Source organism: Balaenoptera ricei, chromosome 12 (genome assembly GCF_028023285.1).
Source record: "Balaenoptera ricei isolate mBalRic1 chromosome 12, mBalRic1.hap2, whole genome shotgun sequence".
Lineage (NCBI taxonomy): Eukaryota > Metazoa > Chordata > Mammalia > Artiodactyla > Balaenopteridae > Balaenoptera > Balaenoptera ricei.
In genome coordinates this window covers 38978563-39006175 of record NC_082650.1, presented here as the reverse complement: position 1 = coordinate 39006175, position 27613 = coordinate 38978563, and the positions used below count along the sequence as shown (strand labels likewise).

At 35.6% G+C, this 27613-nt stretch overlaps 1 protein-coding gene across 11 annotated transcripts in view; it reads right to left on the bottom strand.

Moving 5' to 3' along the window:
- TRDN (triadin) overlaps positions 1-27613 on the bottom strand; it is a 377672-nt gene that overhangs the window by 251703 nt on the left and 98356 nt on the right. For all 11 annotated transcript variants that reach the window (XM_059941303.1, XM_059941308.1, XM_059941304.1 and 8 more), the window contains exons 5-8: positions 23061-23120; positions 12948-13001; positions 9698-9757; positions 871-1053 (exon numbers count right to left, since the gene is read on the bottom strand). In XM_059941303.1, the coding sequence (XP_059797286.1) occupies positions 871-1053; positions 9698-9757; positions 12948-13001; positions 23061-23120 (357 nt within the window). The remainder of the gene's footprint in view (positions 1-870; positions 1054-9697; positions 9758-12947; positions 13002-23060; positions 23121-27613) is intronic.

The window sequence follows — 27613 nt, the reverse complement described above, 5'->3', positions numbered from 1 at the left end:
TTTTAGCCCTCAAATAAAATTATTAAAACTCTCAGAATAAGGACAAATTTTATTTTGCAGCACCCCTAAAAAACATTTATAGGAGTAGTCTATACAGAGCAGATCCCACATTCTGTGTGGGGAAGCTCAGGACTGTGTAGCAACTTGGAGCCAGGAGTGGATTTAGGGAAGGAAAGATTCAACAAGGGCCGGAGGTGTGTGACAATACAGCCCTCAGCTGACCTCTTAAAACTCCACCCTTTTATGCTTACAAGCACCTTTCTTTAAAGAATATCAGGTTTACATTCCACCTCCATGTAAATGCTCTATTTCTGTGAAGTACGTATGTTAAGTTTGACATCACTCTTATCGAAAAGCAGCACAACATGTAAGATACAGAGCTTTCTAAGGTGATAAATTTAGTCATCGGGCAAACTGGATTTAATAATTCAATGTATATTTTAAATTATATGCTCTTGCAGAGCTACAGGAATGTATGGATACTTTTTATGATACTTATTCTATATGATTTGAACATACACCCCTTAATAAACTCCTTGAGAATTGTCAGTTTCCTGGATTGCTGTTCTTCAAAGAGTACACAAAGGACAAAGAGTATGTGTCCTTTAAATAACTTCAGATACTAACTCAAATCCTCTTTTAAAAATGCTTCAAAATGCATCTTTAGATATGTGAACACAGTTTAGTATTTCTATAAATAAATTTTAATTCCCAAATTATTGTATCTCCTTTCAGGTATATTCACTTATACAAGTCTTTTACTCCCATTTAAAGTCTGATCTTGGTCTTTTTCCAGTTTTTAATTTCACTGCATCTGCTTCTTGCCCAATACTCTCCTAGAACCTCTGGCCACCTCCTCTGAATGTTTACCTTTCTGTTCATGCTTGGACACCACTGCAGCGTCTTTCTTGTCCTTCTCTTTGGGTTTAGGTGATGTTTTCTGTGCTTCTTTTACTTTTGCAGCTGTTTGCTTCACCTTCTCCTGTTTTGCACCTTTCACTTCCTTTTTAATCTTTTCTTCAGTCTTTTCTTTAGTCTTAGGTTTCTTCTCTTCTGTATGGAGTGAAAGAAAAGTTGAATTATATATATATATATATATATATTTAACCAATGCAGCATTTCATCTTTCATTGGTTGTTAAGAATACTTTTAAAAGAAAGAACAGAAAAACAAAAAAATTGTGTCACTGACATAAATACCTGTGACTATCATTTGATTTTTATATAGTTTATGAAGTGGCATGTTAGAGTACTAAAAAAATGTAACTAACTTGAAAGTTGGACTCTTTCTTAATTTGTACATGAAAACATTAGTTTTTAGGTAGTCAGGAACTAAGTATATCAACAAGGAAGCATTTAGATTCTGGAGGGAAGTATATATATAGACATGTTCAGTGAAAAGCCATGTCCATACCAAAGAGCCCAATAAGAGACCTTTTAAAACGATATGATCATTTTTGTCCACAACTGAAATATCTTAAAAGTCATTCAAGAAACTGAATTGTCAACACAATATTTTTTAAAGGTAACTATTATGAAGGCAAATGCAAAATTATTTGCACTGGTAATGACTAATAGAAACAAAACAATAAAATCCATTAAGGGATAACTCAGACATTCAGTCTCTAATGATTTGACTTTAAAGAGATGGAAAGAGAGCAAAATTAAGATGTTGGCTCCTGCTTATCTTAATTCAAAAATAATAATTCAGGTGACTTTTAAAGCCCTTAAATATATCCTAGAAAACAGAAAGTGCTATAAATTAGCATATATATGAATATATATGAATTGATACATATACATATAGTCTATACATTCATATTCTTATTCTGATATTATTACATGTATTGGGGGGAAGGGAACTGGGAATGTGAACTAATCAGTCTGCGAATCTTTCAATTATTTTAAAAAAGCAATATTAATATAGTACACATTAGTGGAAAGTGTTTATAATAGAGGTTGCATATTGGACATTATTCTATGGGATCACACATAATCACTAGACTTCATAGTAAGTCTACTATAGTGTTGGACCCTCTAACGTCATTTGCCCATATAATGGGTAGCCGTTATTGTCACTCATGTTGAAGAATTTGAAGAAAATATTATAATCAAGTCTCTTGACTTTAGTACACTAAGCTAGGATTTGAGACTAAGACAAGATAATATTATGAAGTCCTGCAAAGAGAAGAATGAAAATGCTAATGCTTGATGCTTGTGAAACCACAATATCACCTGTGGTACTGCATTTAACTGAATGGACTAACACCTCCCAAAGCACTGTTAAACTTTGCAGGGAAATCTTGATTCTGTGTTAGGGGTAGGGGATATTTCTATCAAAATAAATTGGAAAACACTTAAGCTAAACTGGTTTCTTTACTATGGAATTTCTCAAAGCTAACGTGCATTAAGAATCTTCAAGGAGGGAGATTATGCTACCCACTGTTTCCCAAAGTTACTGACCATAAAACTCTCATAGAAGAATCACCCAATTACTCCACACACTTCCAACATCTTTGCGGCTTCTGTGACTACAATCAACTGGGGATTTTCTTCTACTCCCTTTAAACCTTTTCTAAGTTTCCTTTACTGCTTTCTGCTCCTTCCTACAGCAGACACATACATTTCTATGACTGAAACCATCAGCTTTGTGCAAATGACTTTAAATCAACATCATTCCAGGACCCCATACCAAAATATTTATTCACTTCTGCTTGGAGAGAAAGTTCCTCTGAGATGGCCAATAGCACTTCAGAGTCATACGATCCACATATGTTCACCTAACAAACCCCTCCAGAGAGCCTAGCATGACCTAGGCTCAGAGCCTGCTGCCAGTGCTCTGAAGATTGGCGGGACCGTATTCCTATCTGAGGAGAGTTGACTAAAGCCTGTGATACCCAATTTTAAAAAAATGAAAACAAAACAAAACCACAAAACCCTGTGATACCTGGCTTCATCATTTCTCCTCTCATAGCATCTTTCCAAAAGTTTCTTCCTCCAATAGACTACTTTCTTTTTTTAAAAATATCTCATGTATTTTCCACATGTCAAATATTACCAAGCTATACTGTCTATGTTTTTCATATTTTACACACATATTAAATCCCTTTGTGCTCAATTCATATGCAGCAAATGACTCTGCCATTGGAATTAATCATTTCTTCACCCGAGATTAAATTTGTCTCAACTTTTTTTTAGGTACACGTTATTCCCTACTATTTATCTTGTATTACAGATGGCTGTTCACATATCTGTCTTCCCTACCAGACTGAGAGCAACTTGAGGATAGGAACTATATTATTCACTTTTGTAGCAACATAATGTCTAGCACAGACATTATGTTTTTCAGAGACATTTGAAAAAGAAAAAGACATTTCTTTTTTCAGAGAAAACAAAGAATAAATGTTTATGAATGAACAATTTTGATCAAGAAGAGAAAACAGTAAATGTTTCACTATATCCAGATCATGTATACAACATACTGACATATAGATTACATATGTAAATATGTGTTTAGAAATGGGCTTGAAACAACCTGGAAAATTTGCCAACTGTTTTTTTGCTTATACTATTTATGTGTGAAATTATTATTTTGGTTACCCTAAATGGCACCTACCCACTTCTTCTAGGTAGCAGTTGATTTAACCTTAGCTTTGTACTATGAAATTAAAGATATGTGAAATTAAGATCTACTTTTAGTGCCATTATAATTTATAAGTGAGAAAAGGTAATTTTCTTAAACACAAGACTACATCTAAAACAAATTCATTTTTATCAGTGGTTTTAAGTATAAAAATAACAAAATTTTCTCTATCTATTTTAGACATTTTTAGTGATCTTCATCGTTGAAACAGATAATGTTGCCTCACATTAAAAACAAAAATGGGGGGGCTTCCCTGGTGGCGCAGTGGTTGAGAATCTGCCTGCCAATGCAGGGGACACGGGTTCGAGCCCTGGTCTGGGAAGATCCCACATGCCACGGAGCAACTGGGCCCGTGCGCCACAACTACTGAGCCTGCGCGTCTGGAGCCTTTGCTCCGCAACAAGAGAGGCCGCGACAGTGAGAGACCTGCGCACCGCAATGAAGAGTGGCCCCCGCTCACCGCAGCTGGAGAGGGCCCTCGCACAGAAACGAAGACCCAACACACCCAAAAATAAATTTAAAAAAAAAAAAAAAAGTAAAAAAAAGAAAACAAAAATGGGTGAGAACTCAACAATGATGTGGATATAATGTGGAAAATACCATAAAATTAAAGCAACACTCAACTTATATTTATTTTTATCAGACTGGGTAGGTGTTCTTAAATTTTGTGCCAAATACTTTTCCTGATTTTTCTCAAAAAGAATTTAAGTGACATTTGCACTTAGGAGTTTATTTAGGAACAAAAAAGCAAAAAAGAATTGTCATGTTCAAATCACCCAGCTCAGTTTAGGAAGACACTTAATTTATACTTTTATCAAATGGAAAACAAATGGTCTAACCAAAAGAATAACATCAGCATATTTGATCCAATTTTGGAATTAGTAATACCTGTTAGCATCTGAACCAGAATCAAAATGTCTTAAAGTAGGGAAACCACATTACCCAATAAACATACTAACATACTATACATTTTTGGAGTTAGGAAATAACCCATTTCAGCTCTCATTCATTAAGGAACTACCAATTGCTTAACTTTCTCTCTCTCTCTCTCCCTCTCTCTCTCCCCCTCTCTCACTTATATTCTTATTAAAGTATTTGTGATTTTCGGCAGGCCGGACTGACTCATGATGGCCCTTAACGATTCCCACCTTCTGCTATTCATACCCTTGTATAATCCTCTCCCCTTGAATATGGGCTGGCTTATGAATTTGCTGCTAACCCACAGTATGTGGCTTCCATGATTACTTTACATAAGATTGTTATTTCTGTCTTGCTAGCTAATTTGCTCTCTTGCTAGCTGATTCGCTCTTGCTGGGTTTGATGAAGCCAGCAGTATTGGTGAGACTCACGTGGCAAGAAATGAGGATGGCCTCCTGCCAAAAGCCAGGAAGAACTGAGACTCTCATGCAACAGGCCTTGAGGAACTGAATCTTGCCAACAGTCATTTAAATGAACTTGGAAATAGTTCTTCCCCAGCTGAGACTTCAGATGGGACTGCAGCCCTGTCTAACACATCGATCTCAGTTTTGTGAGACATTGTAAAGCAGAAGACTGAGCTGAGCCATGTCCAGATTCTTGGCCCACAGAAACTGTGAGATAATATATGTGTGTTGATTTCAGCCACTAAATTTGTGGTAATTTTTTACACATCAAGAAATAACTAATACAGTATTAAATAAATATTTGTTGAAGGAATAATGGATGCTTGAAGGACTTTATTTAATTATCTTTGGAAAGAATACTTGATTTATACTCACTTGGGGTTTTGTCTTAGTTCAATTACATACTAGCTTTATAATCTGGACAAATTGTTTTCTCTCCCCAGAAGTAAATTTCTTCATCTGTTAAGTTAGGTAATTAATTGGGATAATCTCTAACATCCCTACTAGCTTTAAGTTTCAATTCATCCATCTTAACTTCAATAAAATGATGTTTGGTTACCTCATGGAAAAATTTAGTAAAAAATATATCTGCCTCAAATATCTAATTATTTTACATTGTGTAGATAAACACATTAAATTTTGAAAATACATTCCAATTTTTATCTACATGCTTAGTACCTTGAAAATATACTAGATTTCTAAAATACACTGATCACATAAAACCTATATTTTAAAATACGAGGAGGAAGCAGGAGATAAAATGGCCAAGTAGGAGGACACAGAGCTCACCTGCCCCCATGAACACATCAAAAATACATCTACATGTGGAGCAATTCTCACTGAAAACAAACTGGAGACTGGCAGAAAGACTTTTTTACAACCAAGCCTCTAAGAAAGATACACACAAAATCAGGTAGGAAGAGAAGCAATTAGGTTGTGACCTGTACTTCTAGGAGGGGACACAGAAGAGGAGCAGGATTAACTAGGCTTGCAGATTCCCCCCTGGGGAGTGAGCAGCTCGAAACACATATCAGTCACTGCAGTCCTCGGGTCTGACACCAGGAGTACCAGTCCCCTTAGCTGGTTTGAAAACCAGTGGGACTGACAGCAGGGCTGTAAGCAACCTAGACTCTGCTCTGGAAGAGCACACACATGCTCACTTACTCCTGAAACAAAGCAGAGGAAGCAAACTGAACTGTCTGGGATTCTAGCCGGTTTCCAGCGACTACCCCAGCTCATGCCCCAGCCTAAGCTGAGCACCCATTCTAGCCAAGCTTGCGCTGTGGTGCAGTTCTACCCTAGGGCAAAGGCTGCCACAGCTGAGGAGAGTGCATGGCTATAAAGGATAGAGCTGGCTCATCTTAATTGGGTGACAGCAGTCATTCCTGGCACTTATGGAGGCAGCAGATGGGGAGTGGACCAGAATTCTGACTGGTGCTGGGACTACCCCAGCCTGCACCCTGAATAATGCTGAGTACACACTCCAGCCCCTCTTGCTGCAGCACTGCTCCGCTCTGTGCTGAAGGTGCCAGTGCCCAGAGCAGGGAGAGCACACACTTAGAGGGAACAGAGCCAGCCTGGACCCAAACATCAGGGCTTCTCCTCCAGCAACTTGGGACCTGATCCAGTCCCCAATAGGGCGGTGCTAGCCTCTGAACAGAGGAGAAGCCCAGGCTCACACCTGGCTCTGGCCCTAGACCCTCCATCTACAGCTCCACATCCTACCATGGTGAGAGCTGCCAGCACACCATGGGGGAAGATGAGACTCATGCTCACGTCAGATCCAGCCCTCCCACCAAAGCCACTTGGCACATGCAGACTATAGGGGCACTCCCACATAAGGACACCCCTTCAAGACTGGGATAGGTTACTGTTTCACCTAATTTCATAGAGATAGTTGAGAAAACTGAGAAGAGAGAGGAATTTGTTTTAAATGAAGGAACAAGAAAAAAACTCTGAAAAAACATCAAATAAATCAGAGATAAATATTACCAGATAAAGAGTTCAAAGCATTAGTAATAAGAATGCTAACTGAATTAGTGAAAAGAATAGATGAACACCATGATAATTTTAGCAAGGAACTAGAAAATACAAAAAAGAACCAATCAGAACTGAAGAATATAATAACTGAAATGAAAAACACACTAGAAGGAATTAACAGTTGACTAGGTGATACAGAAGAATGCATAAGAGATCTGGAAAATAAAATAATGGAAATCACCCAATCAGAACAGCAAAAAGAAAAACAATTTAAAAAAATGAGAACAACTTAAGGGACCTCTGAGACAACATTGAACAACCCAGTGTTCACGTCATAGGGGTCCCAGGAGAAGAGAGAAAGGGGTCGAAAATGTATTTGAGGACATATGGCTGAAAACTTCCTGAACCTGAAGAAGGAAACAGATATCCAGGTACAGGAAGCACAGAGGGTCCCAAAGAAGATGAGCACCCAAACATATCATAATTAAAATGGAAAATATTAAAGATAGAGAATTCTAAAAGAGCAAGAAAAAAACAAAGAGTCGTACAAGGGAATCCCTATAAGGCTACCAGATGATTTTTCTGCAGAAACTTTGCAGGCCAGAAGAGAATGGCCTGATATATTTAAAGTGCTGAAAGTGAAAAACCTACAACCTCGGACATTCTATTCAGCAAGATTATCATCTAGAATTGAAGGAAGATAAAGAACTTCTCAGAAGAGCAAAAACTAAAATAGTTCATCAAGACTAAACAGGCCCTAAAAGAAACGTTAAAGGGTCTTCTCTAAGTGGAAAAGAAAAAGCTACAAGAAATAATAATCTATAGGAAAAGAAAAATCTCACTAGTAAAGGCAAATGTATAGTAAAGGCTGTGGATCAACCACTTAAATAAGTTAGTACAAAGATTAAAAGACAAAAAAATCGTAAATTCATCTATAACTGCAATAAATGGTTAAGGTATAAGCATGAAGATGTAAAACATGACATTAAAAACACAAAACGTGGGGGCACTCACAGATATAGAGAACAAACTAGTGGTTACCAGTTGGGAGAGTGAAGGGGGAAGGGGCAAGATAGGAGTAGGGGAGTAAGTAGGGAGTACTTTACATTACATGTAAAGTAAATAAGGTACATGGATACAATACAGGAATATAGCCAATATTTTATAATAATTTTAACTGGAATACAATCAATGAAAATTTTGAATCATTATGTTGTATACCTGAAACTAATATAATATTGTGAATCAACTATACTTCTATAAAAAAAATTAAATTTTTTAATTAAAATTAAAACAAAAATATTACAAAGACAAATATTATATGACATCATTTATATATGGAATCTAAAAAATAATACAAATGAACTTATTTATAAAACAGAAAACAGACTCAGTCATAGAAAACAAACTTTAGTTACCAAAGGGGAAGTTGGGGAGGGATAAATTAGGAGTATGGATTTAATAGATATACTTCTCTATATAAAAACTAGATAAACAAGGATTTACAGTATAGCACAGGGAACTATAGTCAATATCTTATAATAACCTATAGTGGAAAAGAATCAGAAAAAAAATTTATATATTTATAACTGAATTGCTTTGCTGTATATCTGAAACTAATACAATATTATAAATCAACTATACTTCAATAAAATATATATATATAAATAAAATATGAAGAAGCAATTTGAATTTAGTAGATAAGACTGAACTATCAGAACCTGTATTTTTCTAACATCAAATGATTTGTAGACAAACTTAGAATGAAAACTAGTTGATGTAATCTTCCAAAGTTTATAACATTACGTTGATATTCTAACTGATTTTTTCTTTGGTGTATTATCAAGACAGTTAAGGCCCTCAATGCTTAAAATGTTGATCAAGTTGATGCATTATCCTTCTTGGAAAAAGAAATCCTTAATTTTAGTGTTCTAAATTTAAATGCAAGGTGTAATACTGATCCAAACTGTAAACCAGATATGTTGTACTGGTTTCCTCTTGTTACAGTAACTACCACAAATTTAGCTGCTTGACCCAGCAACTATTTAATATCTCCTAGTTTCCATGGTTCAAAAGTCTTGCCATAATGTGGCTCAAATAGGTTTTCTGCTTAGGGTCCACAATGCTAAAATCAAGTTGTCAGCAGGGCTGCATTTCTTACTGGATACTCTGGGGAAGAGTTGGCTTCCACACTTACTCAACATGTTGGCAGAATTCATTCCCTTCTCACACTTTCCATGTACCTCCCTCAATTTTCAAGCCAGTAGTGGGGGCCCAAGTCCTTCTGACACTTCAAATCTTTCTCTTCTGCCACATCTCTCTGTTTTTAAAGGTTCGCGAGATTACACTGAGCCCTGGATAATTCAGGATAATCTCCGTATTTTAGATCCACCTTAACTACTTCTGCAAACTCCTTTTACCATGTAATGTAACCTAGATAAGGGGATGCCACCAAGGGATGAAGGTAATGGGGGCCAAAATTCTGCCCCCACATATGGGAAAGCTCTTCATTTTCTTCTCACATTTGGAGCTGCTCTATTATTTTAAGTATTCAGTTTTATTATTCTTTTAGATATTAAATTTTAAATGTAAGGCTAAATTAAATGTTATGTAAAGGAAATGCTGAATGCTTACAATCATCCAGCTACCTGTTACTCAAAATGTAATCTTTTAAAGTAAAAAGTATAATTTACCTTTTGCCACTGTCTTTGTTTCTGGTTTTTCTTTTTTCTCAATTTTTTCCTTGTGAGTTGCTTAAACAGAAAATTTTATATTAGTACACACTCTTAATAAATTTCAAGCTTTTTCTTTATCTCAGTATTATAGCCACTGAAATCATAAGCTAGTTTGAAGATTGATGACATTAATGAGCCCAATTCAGGAATAAAATATTACTAATTTAATAAAAACTGTATAAAACTTAATTTAAAAGACTTGGCATTAAGACTTAGAAAGCATTTTGAAAGCTAGTCTCACCCTCCTGTTTAAAGTTATCATTCTAAGTAGAATTTTAGAATAATAGCTTTCAGGAAAGACAAACAGAGAGAGTAATTTTATAAGAATTTGTTGAAAGATACATCATTTTATCAGGAGGAAGCGCTGTTTTTACAATTAAAAGAAATAATTATCAGGACTACAGCTTTGATTAAGAACATTGTGTCTCAACAAGGACACAATTGACTTTTAGGGAGGAACAATTTCTCAGTATGAGGGATTATCTTGTGCACTGAAAAAATGCTTAGCTTCCCTGGTCCCCACTTACCAAATGCCCTCCACTCCAATGACGTTTTAACAACCAAAATTTTTCCAAATACTTCCTAAGGGAAGCACCTACGGTTGAGAACCACTAATGGGTTACAAGGTAACCATCAAAGATTACTGATTGAGTGCAGCTTCTTAACTGAACGGTACTTGACATGATACCTGAAACATTATACCTTCTAGTTGTTTATGTAATAGATTAATAACAATAATCAATAATTGTTTATAAAACAATATAAATTTATTTTATCAACTTCTATTTTACTTACACAGACTAGTAAAATCTTGTGTCTCTTAATGGTTTAAGTAAAGGAGTTCTGAGAAGTACAACAGCATGAGCAGGTTATCCTCGTATTTCAAATGTATTAAACTGTGCGGTTTAGTAGTTTCCCAAATCACCATACATATTTCAACATTTACATACTATTTATTAGAGAATAATGAGAGTTAAAGAAATTATGGAAAATTAAATGATAAGAGATTTTAATTAAAATAGCTGGGTTAAGGAAAGAGCCAAATTATTAGAGTAAAAAATTGGAGCCCTAATTATTTTCATTTCTCTAACTATATAATACAAATATTAATGCCAATCAGTTTTACTTGTATTATGAAAGGAAAATGATGTGCTTAAAATATGTATTTAAATAATTATTCTTTTAAAATACAGTCTATGAATGGTTTCCCCAGAATTATGGAGAGATGGTGCAAGCCTCATAGAAAGCTTAGGGCACTATGTCCAGTTGAAGTCCATGAGATCATGGCAGCTGCAGAGTTACCAAGAGAGCAGTTTCCTTCCCCTCCAGAGTTTCAGCCTTTCCATCTCTCAGCCTGGCCCATAGTCATCTCCACTACCATTTGGGGTTATGAGTAACAGCTTGGACAATATTCGCTGAAGGAGGGCACAGTTCACTCAAGGTCATTGGGCTACAGTATAACTTATCTCATAAAAAGCAAACTCCTTTAATTGGTATACAGTAAATAAAAGGACACAAGTGTTTTGTTTCTGCTTTTGAATTTGGACAAATTTCCTTCAAATGTATAATTTAGGGGCAACAAATTCTCAATTATTTTTCAATGAAAAGTATTTAGCCATTGTAAAGATGGAAAGAAATAACAAGAAATATCAGATTATTTCATTTAGTCAGAGTACACAGAACCTGATGCCAATAATTCTATGTAAGTCAATAGCAGGTAGGAAATGGACACCTGTTTCTAGAACAAAGAAGATGGCTGTATTGAAATTCATGGATATTATCACAAAGTAAACATTAATAAAAGAACAACTATTTAATTCAAATTTTCAAATGTGAGTTTAGAATAAGGAAGAATGAAGCATGTTTCAACTCATCTGATTCCTAAGCATTGTAAAACATTCTAGCTAAGTGGAATGTTTCACAAAATAAAATTTCTCAGTAGGCTATGTGTATTGTGGATACATAAATCAGCTGAAATTTAGCCTCAATATCCTAGACGTGATCCATTCTAAAACAAGAGCAAAAAAATTAAGTTAGAATTTTATTTTACATCATATGTTAAAATAGATTTTTGATGAATTAAAGTTAAATGTGAAATATGAGCCTAATTTTTTAAACTTGAGGAATATTAGTAATTACTGAATTAATCCTTGGATGAAGACTCAAGAGCAGAAATACCAAAAGAAAATATTAACATATCTAGCCCCATAAAAATTCAAGAACTTAAACACATACATATATCACACACATGCACTCACACATGTTTATTCACACAGACAGAAACCCTTACATTAACTACAAAACTAACCATATAAGAAATATATTTGTAAACGTAACAGATCAGTGATGTATACCCAAATGACACATACACGTATCATCAGGAGAAATGGGCAGTGAGTGTGAAGAGTTATACAAGAAATATGTATCACTAAAAATCGCATTCAGATCCTTCAATCTACAAACAACAAGCAATTAAAAGATACAGTGGAAGAAAATATCTCTATTTAAATACTATGCAGCTTTTTAAAAAGAATGAGGGAAATATCTATTTACTGATATGGAAAGATCTCTAGGGTATATTGTTATAAAGACAGAACATAGGACTAAATTTTGTGTAAAAATAGGGAGAGACAATAATGTATATTGTCTTCTAAATGCATAATGAATTTCTGAAAAGATGCACACAGAGCTCATAAAAGCGGTTTACTGTGTGTATGTGTGGGTAGAAGAGGAATGGGATCAGAGGGTGTGGGCAAGGTAGGAGAAAGCTTTTTGCAAGGTACCTTTATGTGTTAAACAATGAGTGTGCATTGTTTATTCTAAACAAATAAAAACTAAAAAAGTTTTAAGTCCAGTATGATATATAATCACAGAATGCAAGTTAAAGTAATGAAGTACACTTCCTTACCTATCAAATTGGCAATTATTTTCTGAAATAATATCCTCATTGTTGGCTAAAGCAATCTCAGAATTGCCAGGGGAAAAATTGATACATTTCCAGAAAGTAAATTGGTAACAGTTTGAGAGTCTTAAGTATTTTATTTCCTTCAACCAAGAAATTGTTCTTTTCACATTCAATTCTAAGGAAAATTATCATAATATAATTTTAAAAAATTAATTCATGGTCATCTAAATTCGGACATAAAGAAGAAACGGTCAAACGGTGACAGACCAATGAGTAAAAACCGCAATAAGAATAACTCCATACCTTTCTTTTCAGGTTTTCCTTTTTCTTTGTCTTTTTCTTTCTCTTTGTGTGTAACTGGAAAGGAACAGACAATATTTTTTATTTAAATAAAAAGAATAAAAGATGCGATGATTGCATGGCAGTCTTTGATGTCAAAAACTTATCTACTGCCTTTGGGAATCTTTCTTTAAGTAGCATGAGGTTTTACACAGGTTTAAATGTTAAAATAATTATAGATATTTTAAATTTCTATTTTTATTTTGTAACCAAGGACAACTCATACCAAAACCAGGTCTGATTGCAAAGACTACCCCTCAACTTTTCCAAATTTTTAACTTCAATTTAATGAATTGGAAAATTTTAAAAATGTATTATGCTATCTGCCAAAGAAGCCCAGCTCAATACTGGAGGAACACCAAAACTGTGAAGACAAAAATACAGAGATAATCTTCTGAACCTGAGGCAAAGAACACTCAATCTAGATAGTATATGTTAATCTTCTACAGGAAATTTCCATGCAAATAGGTTTTGAAAATATACTGGAATGAGACTAGGATGACACCAAACCCTTTCAAAGAAAACAAAATTTAATTCAATATGAGCTATGATTCAATTAATTAATATAGTAGGGCTCAAATTTAAGTTATAATCTTCCCCCATAATTCAGTCATAACTCTTATTAATGGCACCTCCAATTATCCAAACTAGAAACTTGGGACTCATCCAGGATTCACCTTTTATTTTTCATTTTTGTCCACTTGCCAAGCTTTTGCGATCCTACCTATTAAATATTCCTTTTACCCGTCTTCTTCTATCCAATATTACATTCCCTACTTATCATTTATGTACATGAAAATATAGAAAGAGCACCAGCTATGTGCTAAAGACTTGGCTAGGCAAGACAGACTTCATCCCTATCATTATGGTGTCAACAAGCTAATGGATGATGGATACTAAACAAATAATCCCAAAGGTTGTTAATTGCAGTTAGAGTAATTGCTGTGAACAAAATATTCAGGGTAGCATATCAATGAATAAAATGAGACCTAATCTAGTCTGTGTGCTTGCGGAAGGTCCGTTGGTAGAAATGATATTTAAGAATGTGAAAGATGAGAAGAAAGTAACCTAGTAGGGGAGTAGGAAGGAGAAAGGGGAAAGAGACAATTTCAAAAGCGGGACTATGATGTCCTTCTTGGGCATATTATTATTATAAATATTATTACACTAATATCCTGAATAGTGTCTTGAACACTTAGATTTTGATTTTTCTGAGTCTCAGAGTAGCCTTTCTAACATGAAAATCTGATCGTACCATTGATCTGATACAAGTGTTAGTATATCCCTCATTGCTTAGCATGGTTATCTGTCACATGGTAGGTGCTATATCAAATATAAAAATACTTCATTGTTTTACTGATCTGACATTTGTTTATCAATCCAATCTTTTTTTTTTTTTTTAATTTTATTTTATTTTTTCAATTTTACCTACCAGGAATTTCCCCTTGAACTTTACATTCCAGTTATAACAAAATGTTTGGAGTTCCATAAACATGCCACATGCCCTCCTAATATCTTTGCATCTCTGTCTGCTTGTGCCTTCACTTAGATTTCCCACACCCACATTTCCTCTGTTCCATGTACCCTTTCAGTCCTGGCTCAAATGCCTCTTCCTCTGCAGAGGGTTGGTTGATCTCTACTTATTCCATATGCCAACTGCACCATGTGCATAATTCTATCTTATCAATTAAGTAATAATACAGCAATTGTTCATAAATCTGACTCCCAAGAAGGTGAACTCTCTTTAGAGGCTATGCCGTATTATTTTATTTTTGTATCCTGGCTCATCACATGGTGTCTGACTCCCAGTGGACTCTTAATAGATATTCTTGAACAAGGGAAATTCTAAAATATTATAAGAAGAGCTATTTTCATCTTCTAGTACAATTCTATTTACCGATGATTTGTATGGATATAATACGCACTGCTTGCTTCCAATCACTTAAATATTTTACAATTTGCTAAGATTTCTTAAATAATTAAAACCCAGTGAAAAACAGAAGAGAAAAAAAATCATAGATCATCTAGACATTATTTTTCCTTTCCACATTCAATGGTTCTTCTGGGTTTTCTAAGTTTCTAAGTTCAATATAAAAATCTCACAAAATAAGAGTAGGACATCAGCACTCACACATGACCACAGATAGCTTATTTTGGTTCCTTTGGATCACTATTAATTAAGCTGAAAAGCAAAAGAAAATCTTGGCAAAAACAAAGCCTCTTTTAAAGTTTCTCTAGGGGAAAGGAAGTTTGCATGAGATAAGCTGTGCTTTCGAAACCCTGACTGGCAAGACCCCCAGGAGAAAACCTAATCTGTGCCTCTGCCTCTGTGAAGGACCAGACCTCAGCCACCTCCGACAGCTGGTTGTCCATTCCACTAAAGGATTTTCCGATTGACGTGTGCATGGGTATAAATGGGAGAATTAATACAAAATCAAAAGAGCAAGGGGTCCGAATTCAGGCTCAAATTAGCATATTAATGCCTTATTCCTGTTACCCTGGGGAAAAATCCGGTTCCTCGCAGTCTAAGTTTTGATTCACAGACACAGTGCTGTATGCTGGAATTTCATTATCCTCCTCAGAAATGGTACCATAATACTGCTTAGTGAAGCAGCTGGAACCACATGCTCTAGGGAGCTGTTCAACATGGCAGGGAGCCACTGAAGCTTCTTGGATGGAAACTTCAAACTTTGGCAAGACTGAGCTCAAACACTAAGCTTTGAAATTGCTTTTATCAAAATAGTGCCACCATCAATAACTGCCTTAATAATCCCTCTAAAACAAAAATAATTTGCTGCAACAATTACATTTGCTCATGCATCTCTTTGCTTAGAACTCACAGAAGTTTTCATATGAAAGAAGAAAAAAGTACCTTCCTCGTCACCAGCTCTGTTCGGTAAGTTACATCTTAGCTAGGATAGTTTTAGCTCAGGACAAAATAAGCTTGTTGCACCTGCTAGAGCTTCATTTGTTTGTCATCCTTATTTACAAAAAACAAAATTCCCTTCGGCATGCAGATAATTAAAAACAAATGGAATACACAAGTTGGAACGGCCCTGATGTTTGGCATCTGAGCTGGCGTGGCCCTGCTGCTCCCGCACTTGCCCAGACTCTGACCTCCCCCTGGCCAGAACACTAAGCTCAGCTCAACTCCGAAGCGCGTCTCTCGCCCTCCCCATATGTTCTCTCTCCAGTACTCCGCCAGCTGTGCTCTGTGCTTTCACAGCTCTTGGCCCTGGCAACCCCCCAGGCGGGCTCTGTGTCCTTTTCTGAAGTGTATCAGAGCTCAGAGTGCGCCTGACCCTGAACAGGCAAAACACGCGCAAGGGGCCAAGCAGCAGGCATTAGGGGCCAGGTTGTCAGAATCCTTTGCAGATCTCTCTGCTCTGAGTTCAAAACTCAAAAGTTTTGGCATCAAGAGTTTTAAAGTACTGATTTGGATAGGCTACTCTATTCTTCAATTGATGGTTAGCAAGAAAATTTAATTAAGTGAAACTCTGGAACCTCATACTTGACGTCAGAGCTATTGGACTGGACTAAGCTTGAGTGTCTGAAGCAAAAGGAATTGGATAGATAAGCATGTAACAACTACACCTTTGCATTAGAAAAGACTTTGGGGAGCACAGCTACCTGTAATAGATTTTGCTGATTTTTCTTTTAATTAATTTCTCTATTTCTCAGATTTCTGGCACTGCTGTTGAGAGAGGTATTAGCCCTGAAGTGGTCTATAAATTTTAAACAGGTCAACATTCTAAACAGTTTCATAAAATTCATATACACCCATGTTTCAATTCATCATTTTTTATGAAAGAGCAAGATACATATTCATTTTAAACCATTAAAAAAAATTCTCCTTTAGCCACCACTAAACAAGAATGCCAGATGTACTCTTGGTTAGTGTATATCTCTGTGTTTCTTTTTTCTTTTTTTGTAATTTCAATTTGTCGAATTTCCATTCTGTGCTAAGACAAAATGATCTACACACTTTATATGATAATGATGAACTCAGTAGAAAAGCATTCTTGAGTAGAGAAACTTCTCAAAGATTGTATTATTCATTCTTCTTAAAGGAAGAATTTATCCGTTTTACTTTAATATAAGTACACAATTTTAGAGATGATAGGAACCTAAGAGATCAATTAACCTTAAGTTCTTTGTCCATCGATAAGAAAATACAGCCGCATAAGTGTCCATGGCAGAGTAGAAGAAGAATACAGTTATTATGTTGCTAAACTAGTACTCTCCCCACAAGATTATGCTGCCTTGTCCATCCCACATCCTGTGCAGACTTGTTCTTATGAGCCGAAGTGTACTGACTAGATTCTCCAAGCATGTTATCTACAATCTATCCTACAATAATGCACACACTTTTTTCATAATAAAAATACATTTATTTATGTATTAAAGTGAAGATTAGGCAAATTACCTAAAGTTACAAAGCTCATCTGATACCTGTGCTTTCAATCACAAAATAGATTTTTTTAATTCTGAAGGATTAGTTTTACTTTCAAGTCTGATTTAATTGTATGGGTAATTTCCCCTTCACCTGGGGCTACATGGCCATAGTCAGAACCATAATGATTTCCTCATAAGTGAACAATCGCTATGCAGGAGGAGATACATAGCTTTGTATAGGGCCTTCTGTTCTCATTTTCCAGGTTTATCATTCACAGCAGCCAAAGAAGAGAATAAAATACCTTTTGTACTTTAAGGAGACAATTAAGTACAGCTGAGAGAAGGCAAAAGTAAATTTATGCAACACAGGCTGACTAAATTAACCTGTGGGCTTTGAGAGCATTTTCACAGAGGCTCCAGGATATTTAGATACATTTTAACATCCTGCCCTCTTTGGCTTTTGAGTCTCATCTTCAGCCCTATGCCTTGCCAGCCTATGATTCCGGTCCTATAATTGTTTCTCAGAAAGGATCCTAAACCAGTCAATCAGGATGATTGTTCTCTATTAACCCTTTTTAAAAACGTTCCGCTGACTTTGTGCATGTGATACTGTTATGGGTTTAATTACGTTAGCGAGAAAAGATATGCCGACGTCCTAACCTCCTGTACCTCAGAATGTGATCTTATTTGGAAATAGGGTCTTTACAAGAGGTAATCAAGTTACAATCAGGTCAGTAGGGTGGCTCCTAATCCAATATGACTGGTGTCCTTATGAAAAGGGGAAATTTGGACACAGAGACAAATATGCACAGCAAGAAGGGACAGAGATGCAGGGAGAACACCATCTGAAGGTAAAGGCAGAGACTGGAGTGATTCATCTACAAGCCAGTGAATGCCAACAAACGCCCCTGAAGCTGGGAAAAGCCTGCAGATTCTCCCTCACAGCCCTCTGAAGGAACCAACCCTGCTAAAACCTTGACTCTGGACTTCTAGCCTCTCTAACTGTGAGACAATACATTTCTGTTATTTTAAGCCTCCCAGCTTTTGGTACTTTGTTACAAGAGACCTAGGAAACGAACACTAACACTAGTCACCGGGCTTTTCTTGTGCTCCTTTAACCAAGTTCCTGCCTGGTTCCTTGAGGACTGACCCCTGACCTAGCTATCATATCTTCCATTTTAAGTTCCAGAGTGCACACCTAAATCCCAAACTAAGGCCCTTCCAGAAAACTGAGGTCAGACCTACTCAGCGACTAGGGCAGCCAGATGTCTCCTCAAACAGCATCTCTCGTCCAGGACATCTCTTTGTGGAGTATCCACCACGTGATGACGTGACTGTGTACTTCGTTTTTAGATCTCTCATTGGACTGCGTCTTACTGTTCTTTGCATTCTTAGTTCCCAGCATGGTGTTTGGCACAAAGTAAGTGCAATAAATAAATTAACGTGTATTATTGCCTAACAGCTATAGAAAGTTTTTCTATTTACACCATCTGTCTGCCAGGACACTCCCCCATTCCCACCAACTGGCCCGCTCAGATGTTAACTACATGCCATTCATCAGCACACGCTCTGCCGTGTAAACTTCCTCACTATGCCTGAGGTCAGTTCTTCAGCAAAACACCTGATAACCCAGGTGGATGTAGCAGACACCTATTGCTCTGAATGCCTAAAAGGCCCTCCTTTTGTCTAGGAGTCGTCCTAGAGAGACAAAATTCTCTCATCTAGTTATATGTTTATCACCAGGTTCTAGTCTTTTCTGGTTTACTCTGTTCTATGAGTATATTGACATGTTTAATTGTTAAATAGAAGCCTAAACGGTGTCTGAAACCAACAATAAAATTTGCAATTGAAAAAGAAACAAGACAATATGCAATAAAAGAGTAACCACAGGGAGGGAAAAAGCAGAGGAAAGTAAAAAAATAAATTACTGTTTTTCTCTGGAGAACTGAGTTTTGCTTGTATCTTTCTTTTTTTGCACTTTCCAAATTGTCCAAATTAATCTGTATTACTTTAACCTCTACTATTATACATTTATTGTGGGTGTTTCTGATTACATGTTACAGATAGTTTTTGTTTTAATATGGAGCTCACTGTCAAATTCTTCAATTGCCTCTGACCAAATAAATTTGACATTACAATGGCCCAATTAAAGCCGCATAATTATATACACTTGAAAATAAACACAGATTGTCAAGGAAAAGTTCTCCATAGAAATCAAGTAAATATTAACAAAATAGAGAAAACAAATGCTTTATTAATTCATTAATTATTTCAACATGCATTGAGTGTGTTTCTTCTGTTTGGCACTTTGCTAGATATTAATTAGAATGATTTTTAATTTAATATAAGGACACAAATTCAGAGCTGATAGGAAGCTGAGAGACCACTGAGCCTGAATCTCTTTGTTCACAAATAAGGAAACACACAATCGTAAATGTCAACACCAACCTAGAACATATAAAAAGACAAACACAGTTCCTGCCCTCAGTGAGCTAGATCAATATACTTGCAATTAAAATTTTGTGTCAAAATGCTTTAAAGGCTGAAAGCAAGGATGTAACTGTAGCATGGAGGAAGTACCTGAATGCCCACAGAGTGAGGGACGGCAAAGGAGGCCTACTGAAAGAACTGATGTTCCATCTGAGAATCAAAGAAATGAGCAGAAGCCTGCCAAGTGGCCGATAGTCAGAGAGAACAGGTATATAAAAGCACAGAGTTATGAGACAGCAGCAGTGCTGGCTTAGGAACTGCCCAAAAGTTCAGCCTGCCTGTGGCATGGGAGGTGTTGGTGGGATATGGAGTGAGGTGGTGAGGGGAGCAGGGGGAGAGTTGGGAATGTAGGGGGTTGATGAGGAGGTTGCGGAGTAGGGAAGGTAAGTGGTAAAGTGGACAAGGCTGATCACTGGCTATCTATCAGTGATCATATGATGAGGGTCTTTTATGTCATGACAGTGTGGCTTTTATCTCTAAAGCACTGTGACGACAACAAATGGATTTAAGCCCTGAGCATGATTAGCATGGCTTTCAGGGGTCAATGCAGGGAAATCAGTTAAGAAGTAACTGTCGTAACCTAATTGGGAGATGACTGTAGAGGGGATAGTAATGGGAGAGGAGAGGTGAGAATAGATTAAATTATAATTAAGAGAGAGGATGACAAAGGGCCATGCAGGATTGGACTTTGGTATTGAAAGAGACCAACAAGTCTGTGGCAGGGATTGTAACTCAAATGCCTTCAGAGATAAAGCAGATAAATCAAGGTCTACTCCAGTAGTGATGAGAGTGGAGGAGATTGGTGCAGGTCCCACCTAAAGACATCCAGGTATAAGTTATGTTAACATACTGGTTGGTCAAAGAGAACCTCTGTGGGATATACTTGAACTCTAGGCTAGGTGTTTAACTGAGAATATTAATGAGATGGCTACTCATCTGAAGAGGTTGACTTGAATTCTAGCCTCACCTCCCAAACATTAATGGAACCAGGATGCAGTCTGCACATGAATATATATTTTTAAACCTATCCAGATGATTCTAAAGTCCAGTCAGGATTGAGTACCACTACTGGCCAAAATGACTCCTAGCTTTTTAGCTTGAATAACTTGGGTGAATCGTGATGTTAATTTTCAGGACAAAGAATACGGAAGGATGAAAACATTTTGTGCAATAGAAGTTAATACATCAGCTTCTGCATAATAGATCTCTTTATACTCTGATATTTGCTGGCTTGTCTATAATCATTTCGGGTTACTATTACCTTGGATATAGTGTATCTTTTCTTATAAGAGTTCAAAATGCTTTGATAACAATTTAAATTCCTAACTATCCATCATATATAACCATAACTGACAGAATGTGGCATAGAGAAAACATGTATTTATCTAGACATAGGAACAGCTATAAAACCACATTTATTTTCACTGAACTACTTGGGAATAGAAAGCAGGCATTATTCTATTCTACCTGGATGAGGAAACAAAGCAGTAAAATGAACTCTTTTGTTCATATTCACACAAAAAATTGTGGAAAAAAGTATCTCTGAAGCCCATTTCACTGTTGAACAGCTGAAGCTCCATTTTCTCTTTCTTCAGAAACATTCACTTTCCCAAACTATATTTGATCTATTCAGGAAATATATTCAGGTACTAATCTCTAGCTCAGCCTTTGAGGAATTTATTTTAAACTTCAGCCAAATTCACTGTTTTAATTATGCAAGACTCACTAGTTTAATAAATCCACTCTACAGCCCACTGCTCAGTCTTTAACAGCAGGATTCTAATAGAGCCAAGTCCAAAACGCAAATGGTACCATCTGCATCACAACATCCACTCCAGCAGCACTGCTATTAAATTAGTAGTACAGTCTGCAAGATAAAACAGCAGACTCCCCAGTCATGTGCAACCAGTTGAATTTCTGTTTAACCTCCAGCAGATAGAAACACATAACCAGTTCAGTGATGGCTAGCTTAGTCAATCCGTACCCAAGAGCTGTGTCCAATTTCCCTGACCAAAGGAATTAAGAACGAAAAAAGGGAAAGGGAACAGAAATAAGACATTAGTTCCCTAAGTACAAATATAAATAGGTTTCAGTTGAGTAAACTTCATTGTCCCTGGTTGTATAAGGATTGGCTGACCAATCAGGAACTAATTCAAACATTAGGATTGAAGACATAATATTTGCAGAATGATTTGAGCTCTTCACAAAAAGGAAGTTCATGAAGTATATTAAAAAAGAAAACATGGTATTTTAATGTAGATTCACATATTGGTATAATTTCAGGTTAATTAGAACTTCTATTATTTGAAACTATTACTTGCAACTTTGATGTCTGTGCAGGTAATTTTGTACTAGTCAGTTTTTGACATAATAAATATTAGACAACATTCAATTTTTATCCTAGGAAAATTCTTTCATTTTCAGCTGTATCACACAAATACAGGAATAATGAGGTTTTTATTTTTGCCTTAACTCACCCAGTATCATGTGAGACCGACCATTGGGGAAACTTGGGCATATTTAGAAACATGTCCTATTGAATGTTTGTGCTTCCTGTAAGTTTTCTTTTTAAGTTTTGTGACTACATGGGTCACTCCTAGAAAAGTGACGCTTGTAAGATGAGCAAGACACTGCTGGCCATTAGTAATATCCCTCTAATGCAAGATTTCAGTTACTAGATTTAGTTGAGTTGAAAAGGCTATTAATCATCATGTTGTCATTGCCCATCTACCCCTTGAGGCTGTGTAAGCAAGCTCTGGGGCCATAGCAGTCTTCAGTGAGATAGTATAATGACTGCATTTCTATGACAAAGATTTTAAAGGTATAGCATGGCATAAAAAAAATTCAAGTTAAAAAAAATTGAACTCTGATCTATTATATTAACGGATTAAAGAAAGAAAAATGTTTGCTAATAAGTCAAAAAATACGTTTGTGGTACTATCTCAGTAAGCAAAAGCCAACTGCATCAATAAATAACTGAAAGATTGTAACACATTTTGAAGTTATTTTGATTCCAGTAGTTAAATATTATATATTTATACCTGGGGTTTACTTATAGGTAAACTTACTTAAACACTATCAACAATTAAAGCAAAAGAGCACTAAAGATGAAAACTTTCCGTTTTCTCATGTAAATATACAAAATATATATCCTGAACAAAAATAAGAATAAACACAAAATTTAACACTTACCTTTAGTTTGTATTTTCCTTTCAGTTTTCTCCTGCTTTTCAGTCTTTTCTTTGTGTATTTCTAGGAAAAAATAGGATATACTTTTAAAAACTCTTTTTGAAAATGTGCAAAATATAAATCATAGCTATGACCGAAACATTATAATTCCAGCATGAAGTCTAAATTATTTTAGCCAACAAATTTAAAGGTATCTAAAAGGAAAGAGTCATTGTAACATACTGCCACATAAATCCCTCATTTATTGAAATAAGGAAAAAATTGGAGTTACCTAAATTTTAGTTATTGAAAAAGCTTAACAACTTAAATCAATAAATGTTGCCACTGTTTTCAGTGCTAAATCTGATCACAAATTATAATTATGTTTTATTTCAATTACTCTCAATGCATATTAAGACTCCTTAGTAAAAAATGTCATTTAGATTTAGGAAGATTTAGTTTTTACATATTAAATTAAGAATTTGTGAAATGAACTGTAACAACTATCTAATAGGAAATATATCTCAGAAGTATTGACTCTAAGCTATGTTTATAATCAGAATTTGGCATTGCATTTAACCAATAATTACTGCATGTAGATATGACACATTTCATAGAATGTTAGTTGTTACATTTTTTCTAAATATCAGGTTTTAACAAATATATTCAGTTTGCTGCTAGTTTCAGTAAACATACATTGCCAAGGCTTAGAAAATAAAGTTAATTCTGAATTTGCAGTTAATTTGGATAGAACTAAATTTGAGATTAGAGTTTACAAATATGATTACTACCTCTGAAAAGTGACTTAATCTTAAATATCATGGTTTTTCTTAGAAAAATGCTAATGAGTTTTACTTATTTATTTATCACAACTTTATTCCACAGATGGTCTGAGATGGTGCTAATTACTGTACATATTCTAAATTCTCCATTTGTAGATTTGAATTTGCATTTTTATAATTTTTCTAGAAGTCTAAATTCAAGACCAACTATAGGAAAATCCTAAATATCTTCAGAAAAGACAGTTACTGACTTTCATTCACCAGTTAAAGAGATAATCACCACTGTGAAGATTTCCTTCCCTCATTTTCCCCATTAATCAGTCATACTATTTATAAGGCCACTCCTCTACCCTTATCCCATCCTTGACCTTGAAAATGGCAATGGAGATACAAAAGAGTTAAGATATTCAATTACATTTGTGAAAAAAAGGCTTCAAGGTACAAGGAAAGATATCCCAAGGGCTTAGGAAACATCCATCTTCCTGCTTCTCTCCTCCTCCTCCTCATTATTATTATTATTAATCTCCTCCCTATGTCTCCAAATCCTACTCCAAAGCATGGTTCTTCATCTTAGCATTATTGACTTTTTAGATCGGGGAAACTGTTACTTGGAGGTGGAGTGGGGCTGCTCTGTGACCTGTAGAGTATTTAGCAGCATCCCTACTTACTAGATGCTTCTAGCCCCCATCCCCACCCCAAGTCATGACTATAAAAAATGTCTTTAGATATTGTGAAATGACTCCTGTTGGGAACTTGTATCTTTAGAGCGCCAGTCCAATCACTCTTTGTCACTGTCTAGACCTACACTGTCCAATGCAGTGTCCATTAGACATGTGTACATATTAAAGACATGATATATGGTTAGTCCAAATTGAGATGTGCTATAACTGAAAGTACCTAATGAATTATGATGACTTAATATTAAAAAGAAGGTAAAATATCTCTAATAATTTTTATATTAATTACATATCAGAATGATATTATTTTGGACATATTGAGTGTGATGGTTTTATTTATGTGTCAACTTGGCTAGGCTACTACCCCAAATCATTCAAATGAACACTAATCTAGAAGTTGCTGTGAAGGTATTTTGCATATGTAATTAAAATGCCTAGTTTATTAGCTTTAAATAAGGTGGTTCTGGAGCATCTGTGTGGGCTTGTCTGATTCCACTGGAAGGTCTCAGAAACAAGTTTGAGGTTTCCTGGGAGAGGGAAGAAATTCTTTGGGTGGATGACACCGTTGGTCCATGCCCGTGGGCTCCAGCTTGCCCATGATCTTCACTTCTTGACTGCCTGTCCTATGGCTTCTCATTTGCTCAGCCAGTCCCCACAATCACACAGGCCAATTCCTTGTACTAAATGTCTTAATATATAAATATGTCTGCATAATTTCCTACTTTTGCTTCTTTGGTTGAGCCCTGACTGATATTTGGGGTTAAATAAGACATGTTATTAAAATTAATTTCATATTTTTCTTTTTACATTTTTTTAATGTGGCTACTCAAAAAATTTTAAATACATATGTGGCTCACATTATACTAGTTTTAGACAGTACTTGTCTGGTCCTAGGGGTGGGCAAATGACCTTTTCAGGTCATCTACAGGGTTAAATCTTCTACAAGTTAATTAAAAGAAACCCTCAAAATTCTCCCCTGCCAATACCATTCTGCTTCCTCCCTCCTATTTAAACAAACACAAGCGATGGAGAAGATTGGGGCCTTGTATAATTCAGCCTGATAAAGTAAGTAAAATGCCAAAGATTTAGAGTAGTCTTTGCATGTGCTAAGGGAATCATCCTTAAGAAATAATTTCTTACTCCTGATAGGGATTAATTTGAATATAGAAATGGGATGAAATTTTCTAAATTAAAAATTTATATGAAATGTTACATCTATTGTGAATGAAAAAGGCCTTAAATCTGTCATTGAGAATAATATTTTTCCTTTAGAGGTGTGTGTGTATGTGTGTGTGTGTGTATGTGTGTATGTGTGTGTGTGTTTATATTACACAGATATCCACTGGCTACTCAGAGGAATAAAAGAGAGATTCTAGAACTCATACAGGAGGATCAGACACGAGTTAGAATCTTCTTCAGGATTAGGTTCAAAAGGCCATTCTGCCTGGGTAATCCTGTCAGAGCCTCCTAGCCTAACTTAAATGGGGAAATACACTGTTTAGACAAGGTGGTGGTTTATGGAATTAGACAATCCATGTTGGTTCATGATGGGGTTTCCTGCAAGGTAGGTAGGTGAAAGCTTGCACATCAGAGAACAGAAAAAATAACAGTAGTAGAAGAAACCTTGGTTCCCCTTAGCCTTAGCTCTTGTGTACCCAGCAGCAGCTGACCAAAAGGGAATGAGCTCTAGATTATAACCAGAATTGTAATGAGCAGGGATCCGTCCTGGAGGGGAAAAAAATAGAGTGAAAGAAGACAAATCTCAAAAAGACTGGGATGCAGATCACCACTCAGGAAAAGGCAGGAGGGAAACATATTCCCTCCACTTTTCCCCAAATACAAGAAAGGGAGGTAACCTTAAAGTGGGAGGTAAGTCCAGGAATGCTGGTTACACTTCATAATAAGTTTCACTTAAGCAAAAATAAAAATAGATGAAAGTAAAGGAGAATTAGACTTTAAAAAATGATAATTTTTATGTTCATTGGTGACATTGGCCTGGTAATTTTCTTTTTTGTGGTATCTTTGTCTGGTTTTGATATCAGGGTGATGGTGGCCTCATAGAATGAGTTTGGAAGTATTCCTTCCTCTATAATTTTTTGGAATAGTTTCAGAAGGGAAGGTGTTAACTCTTCTCTAAATGTTTGATAGAATTTGCCTGTGAAGCCATCTGGTCCTGGGCTTTTTTTTGTTGGGAGTTTTTAAATCACAGATTCAATTTCAGTACTTGGTCTGTTCATATTTTCTATTTCTTCCTGGTTCAGTCTTGGGAGATTGCACAATTCTAAGAATTTGTCCATTTCTTCTAGGTTGTCCATTTTATTGGCATATAGTTGTTTATAGTAGTGTCTTATGGTCCGCTGTATTTCTGTGGTGTCGGTTGTAACTTCTCCTTTCTCATTTCTGATTTTACTGATTTGGGCCCTATCCCTTTTTTTCTTGATGAGTTTGGCTAAAGGTTTATCAATTTTGTTTGTCTTTTCAAAGAACCAGCTTTTAGTTTAATTGATCTTTTCCATTGTTGTCTTCATCTCTAATTTATTTCTGCTCTGATATTTATGATTTTCTTTCCTACTACTAACTTTAGGTTTTGTTTGTTCTTCTTTCTCTAGTTGTTTCAGGTGTAAGGTTAGGTTGTTTATTAGAGATTTTTCTTGTCGGATTAACAATATACACACTACTATACATAAAATAGATAACCAACAAGGACCTACTACTGTATAGCATAGGGAACTATACTCGATAGTTCATAAAACCTGTAAGGAAAAAGAATCTGAAAAGGAACATGTATATATATATATATAAAACTGAATCACTGCTGTATACCTGAAACTAACACAACATTGTAAATCAATTATACTTCAATAAAAATAAATAAAAAATGATGACTATATTTCAGAGTGTTTATTTTATTTTTTTGTTGTAACAAAATTCTTTAATAAAATTTATAAAAATGAATATTTAAGAATAATTTTTTCACCTTGAATTGTTTTCCTTTTCCACTCCCAATGAAAATACAAAATTATCAGCACCCACACACTTACACACCCAAAACTACAGTGACATTCTCTACACAGAACTACATTAGAGTTTAAATTGCTGAAAAATCAAGACAGTTTTA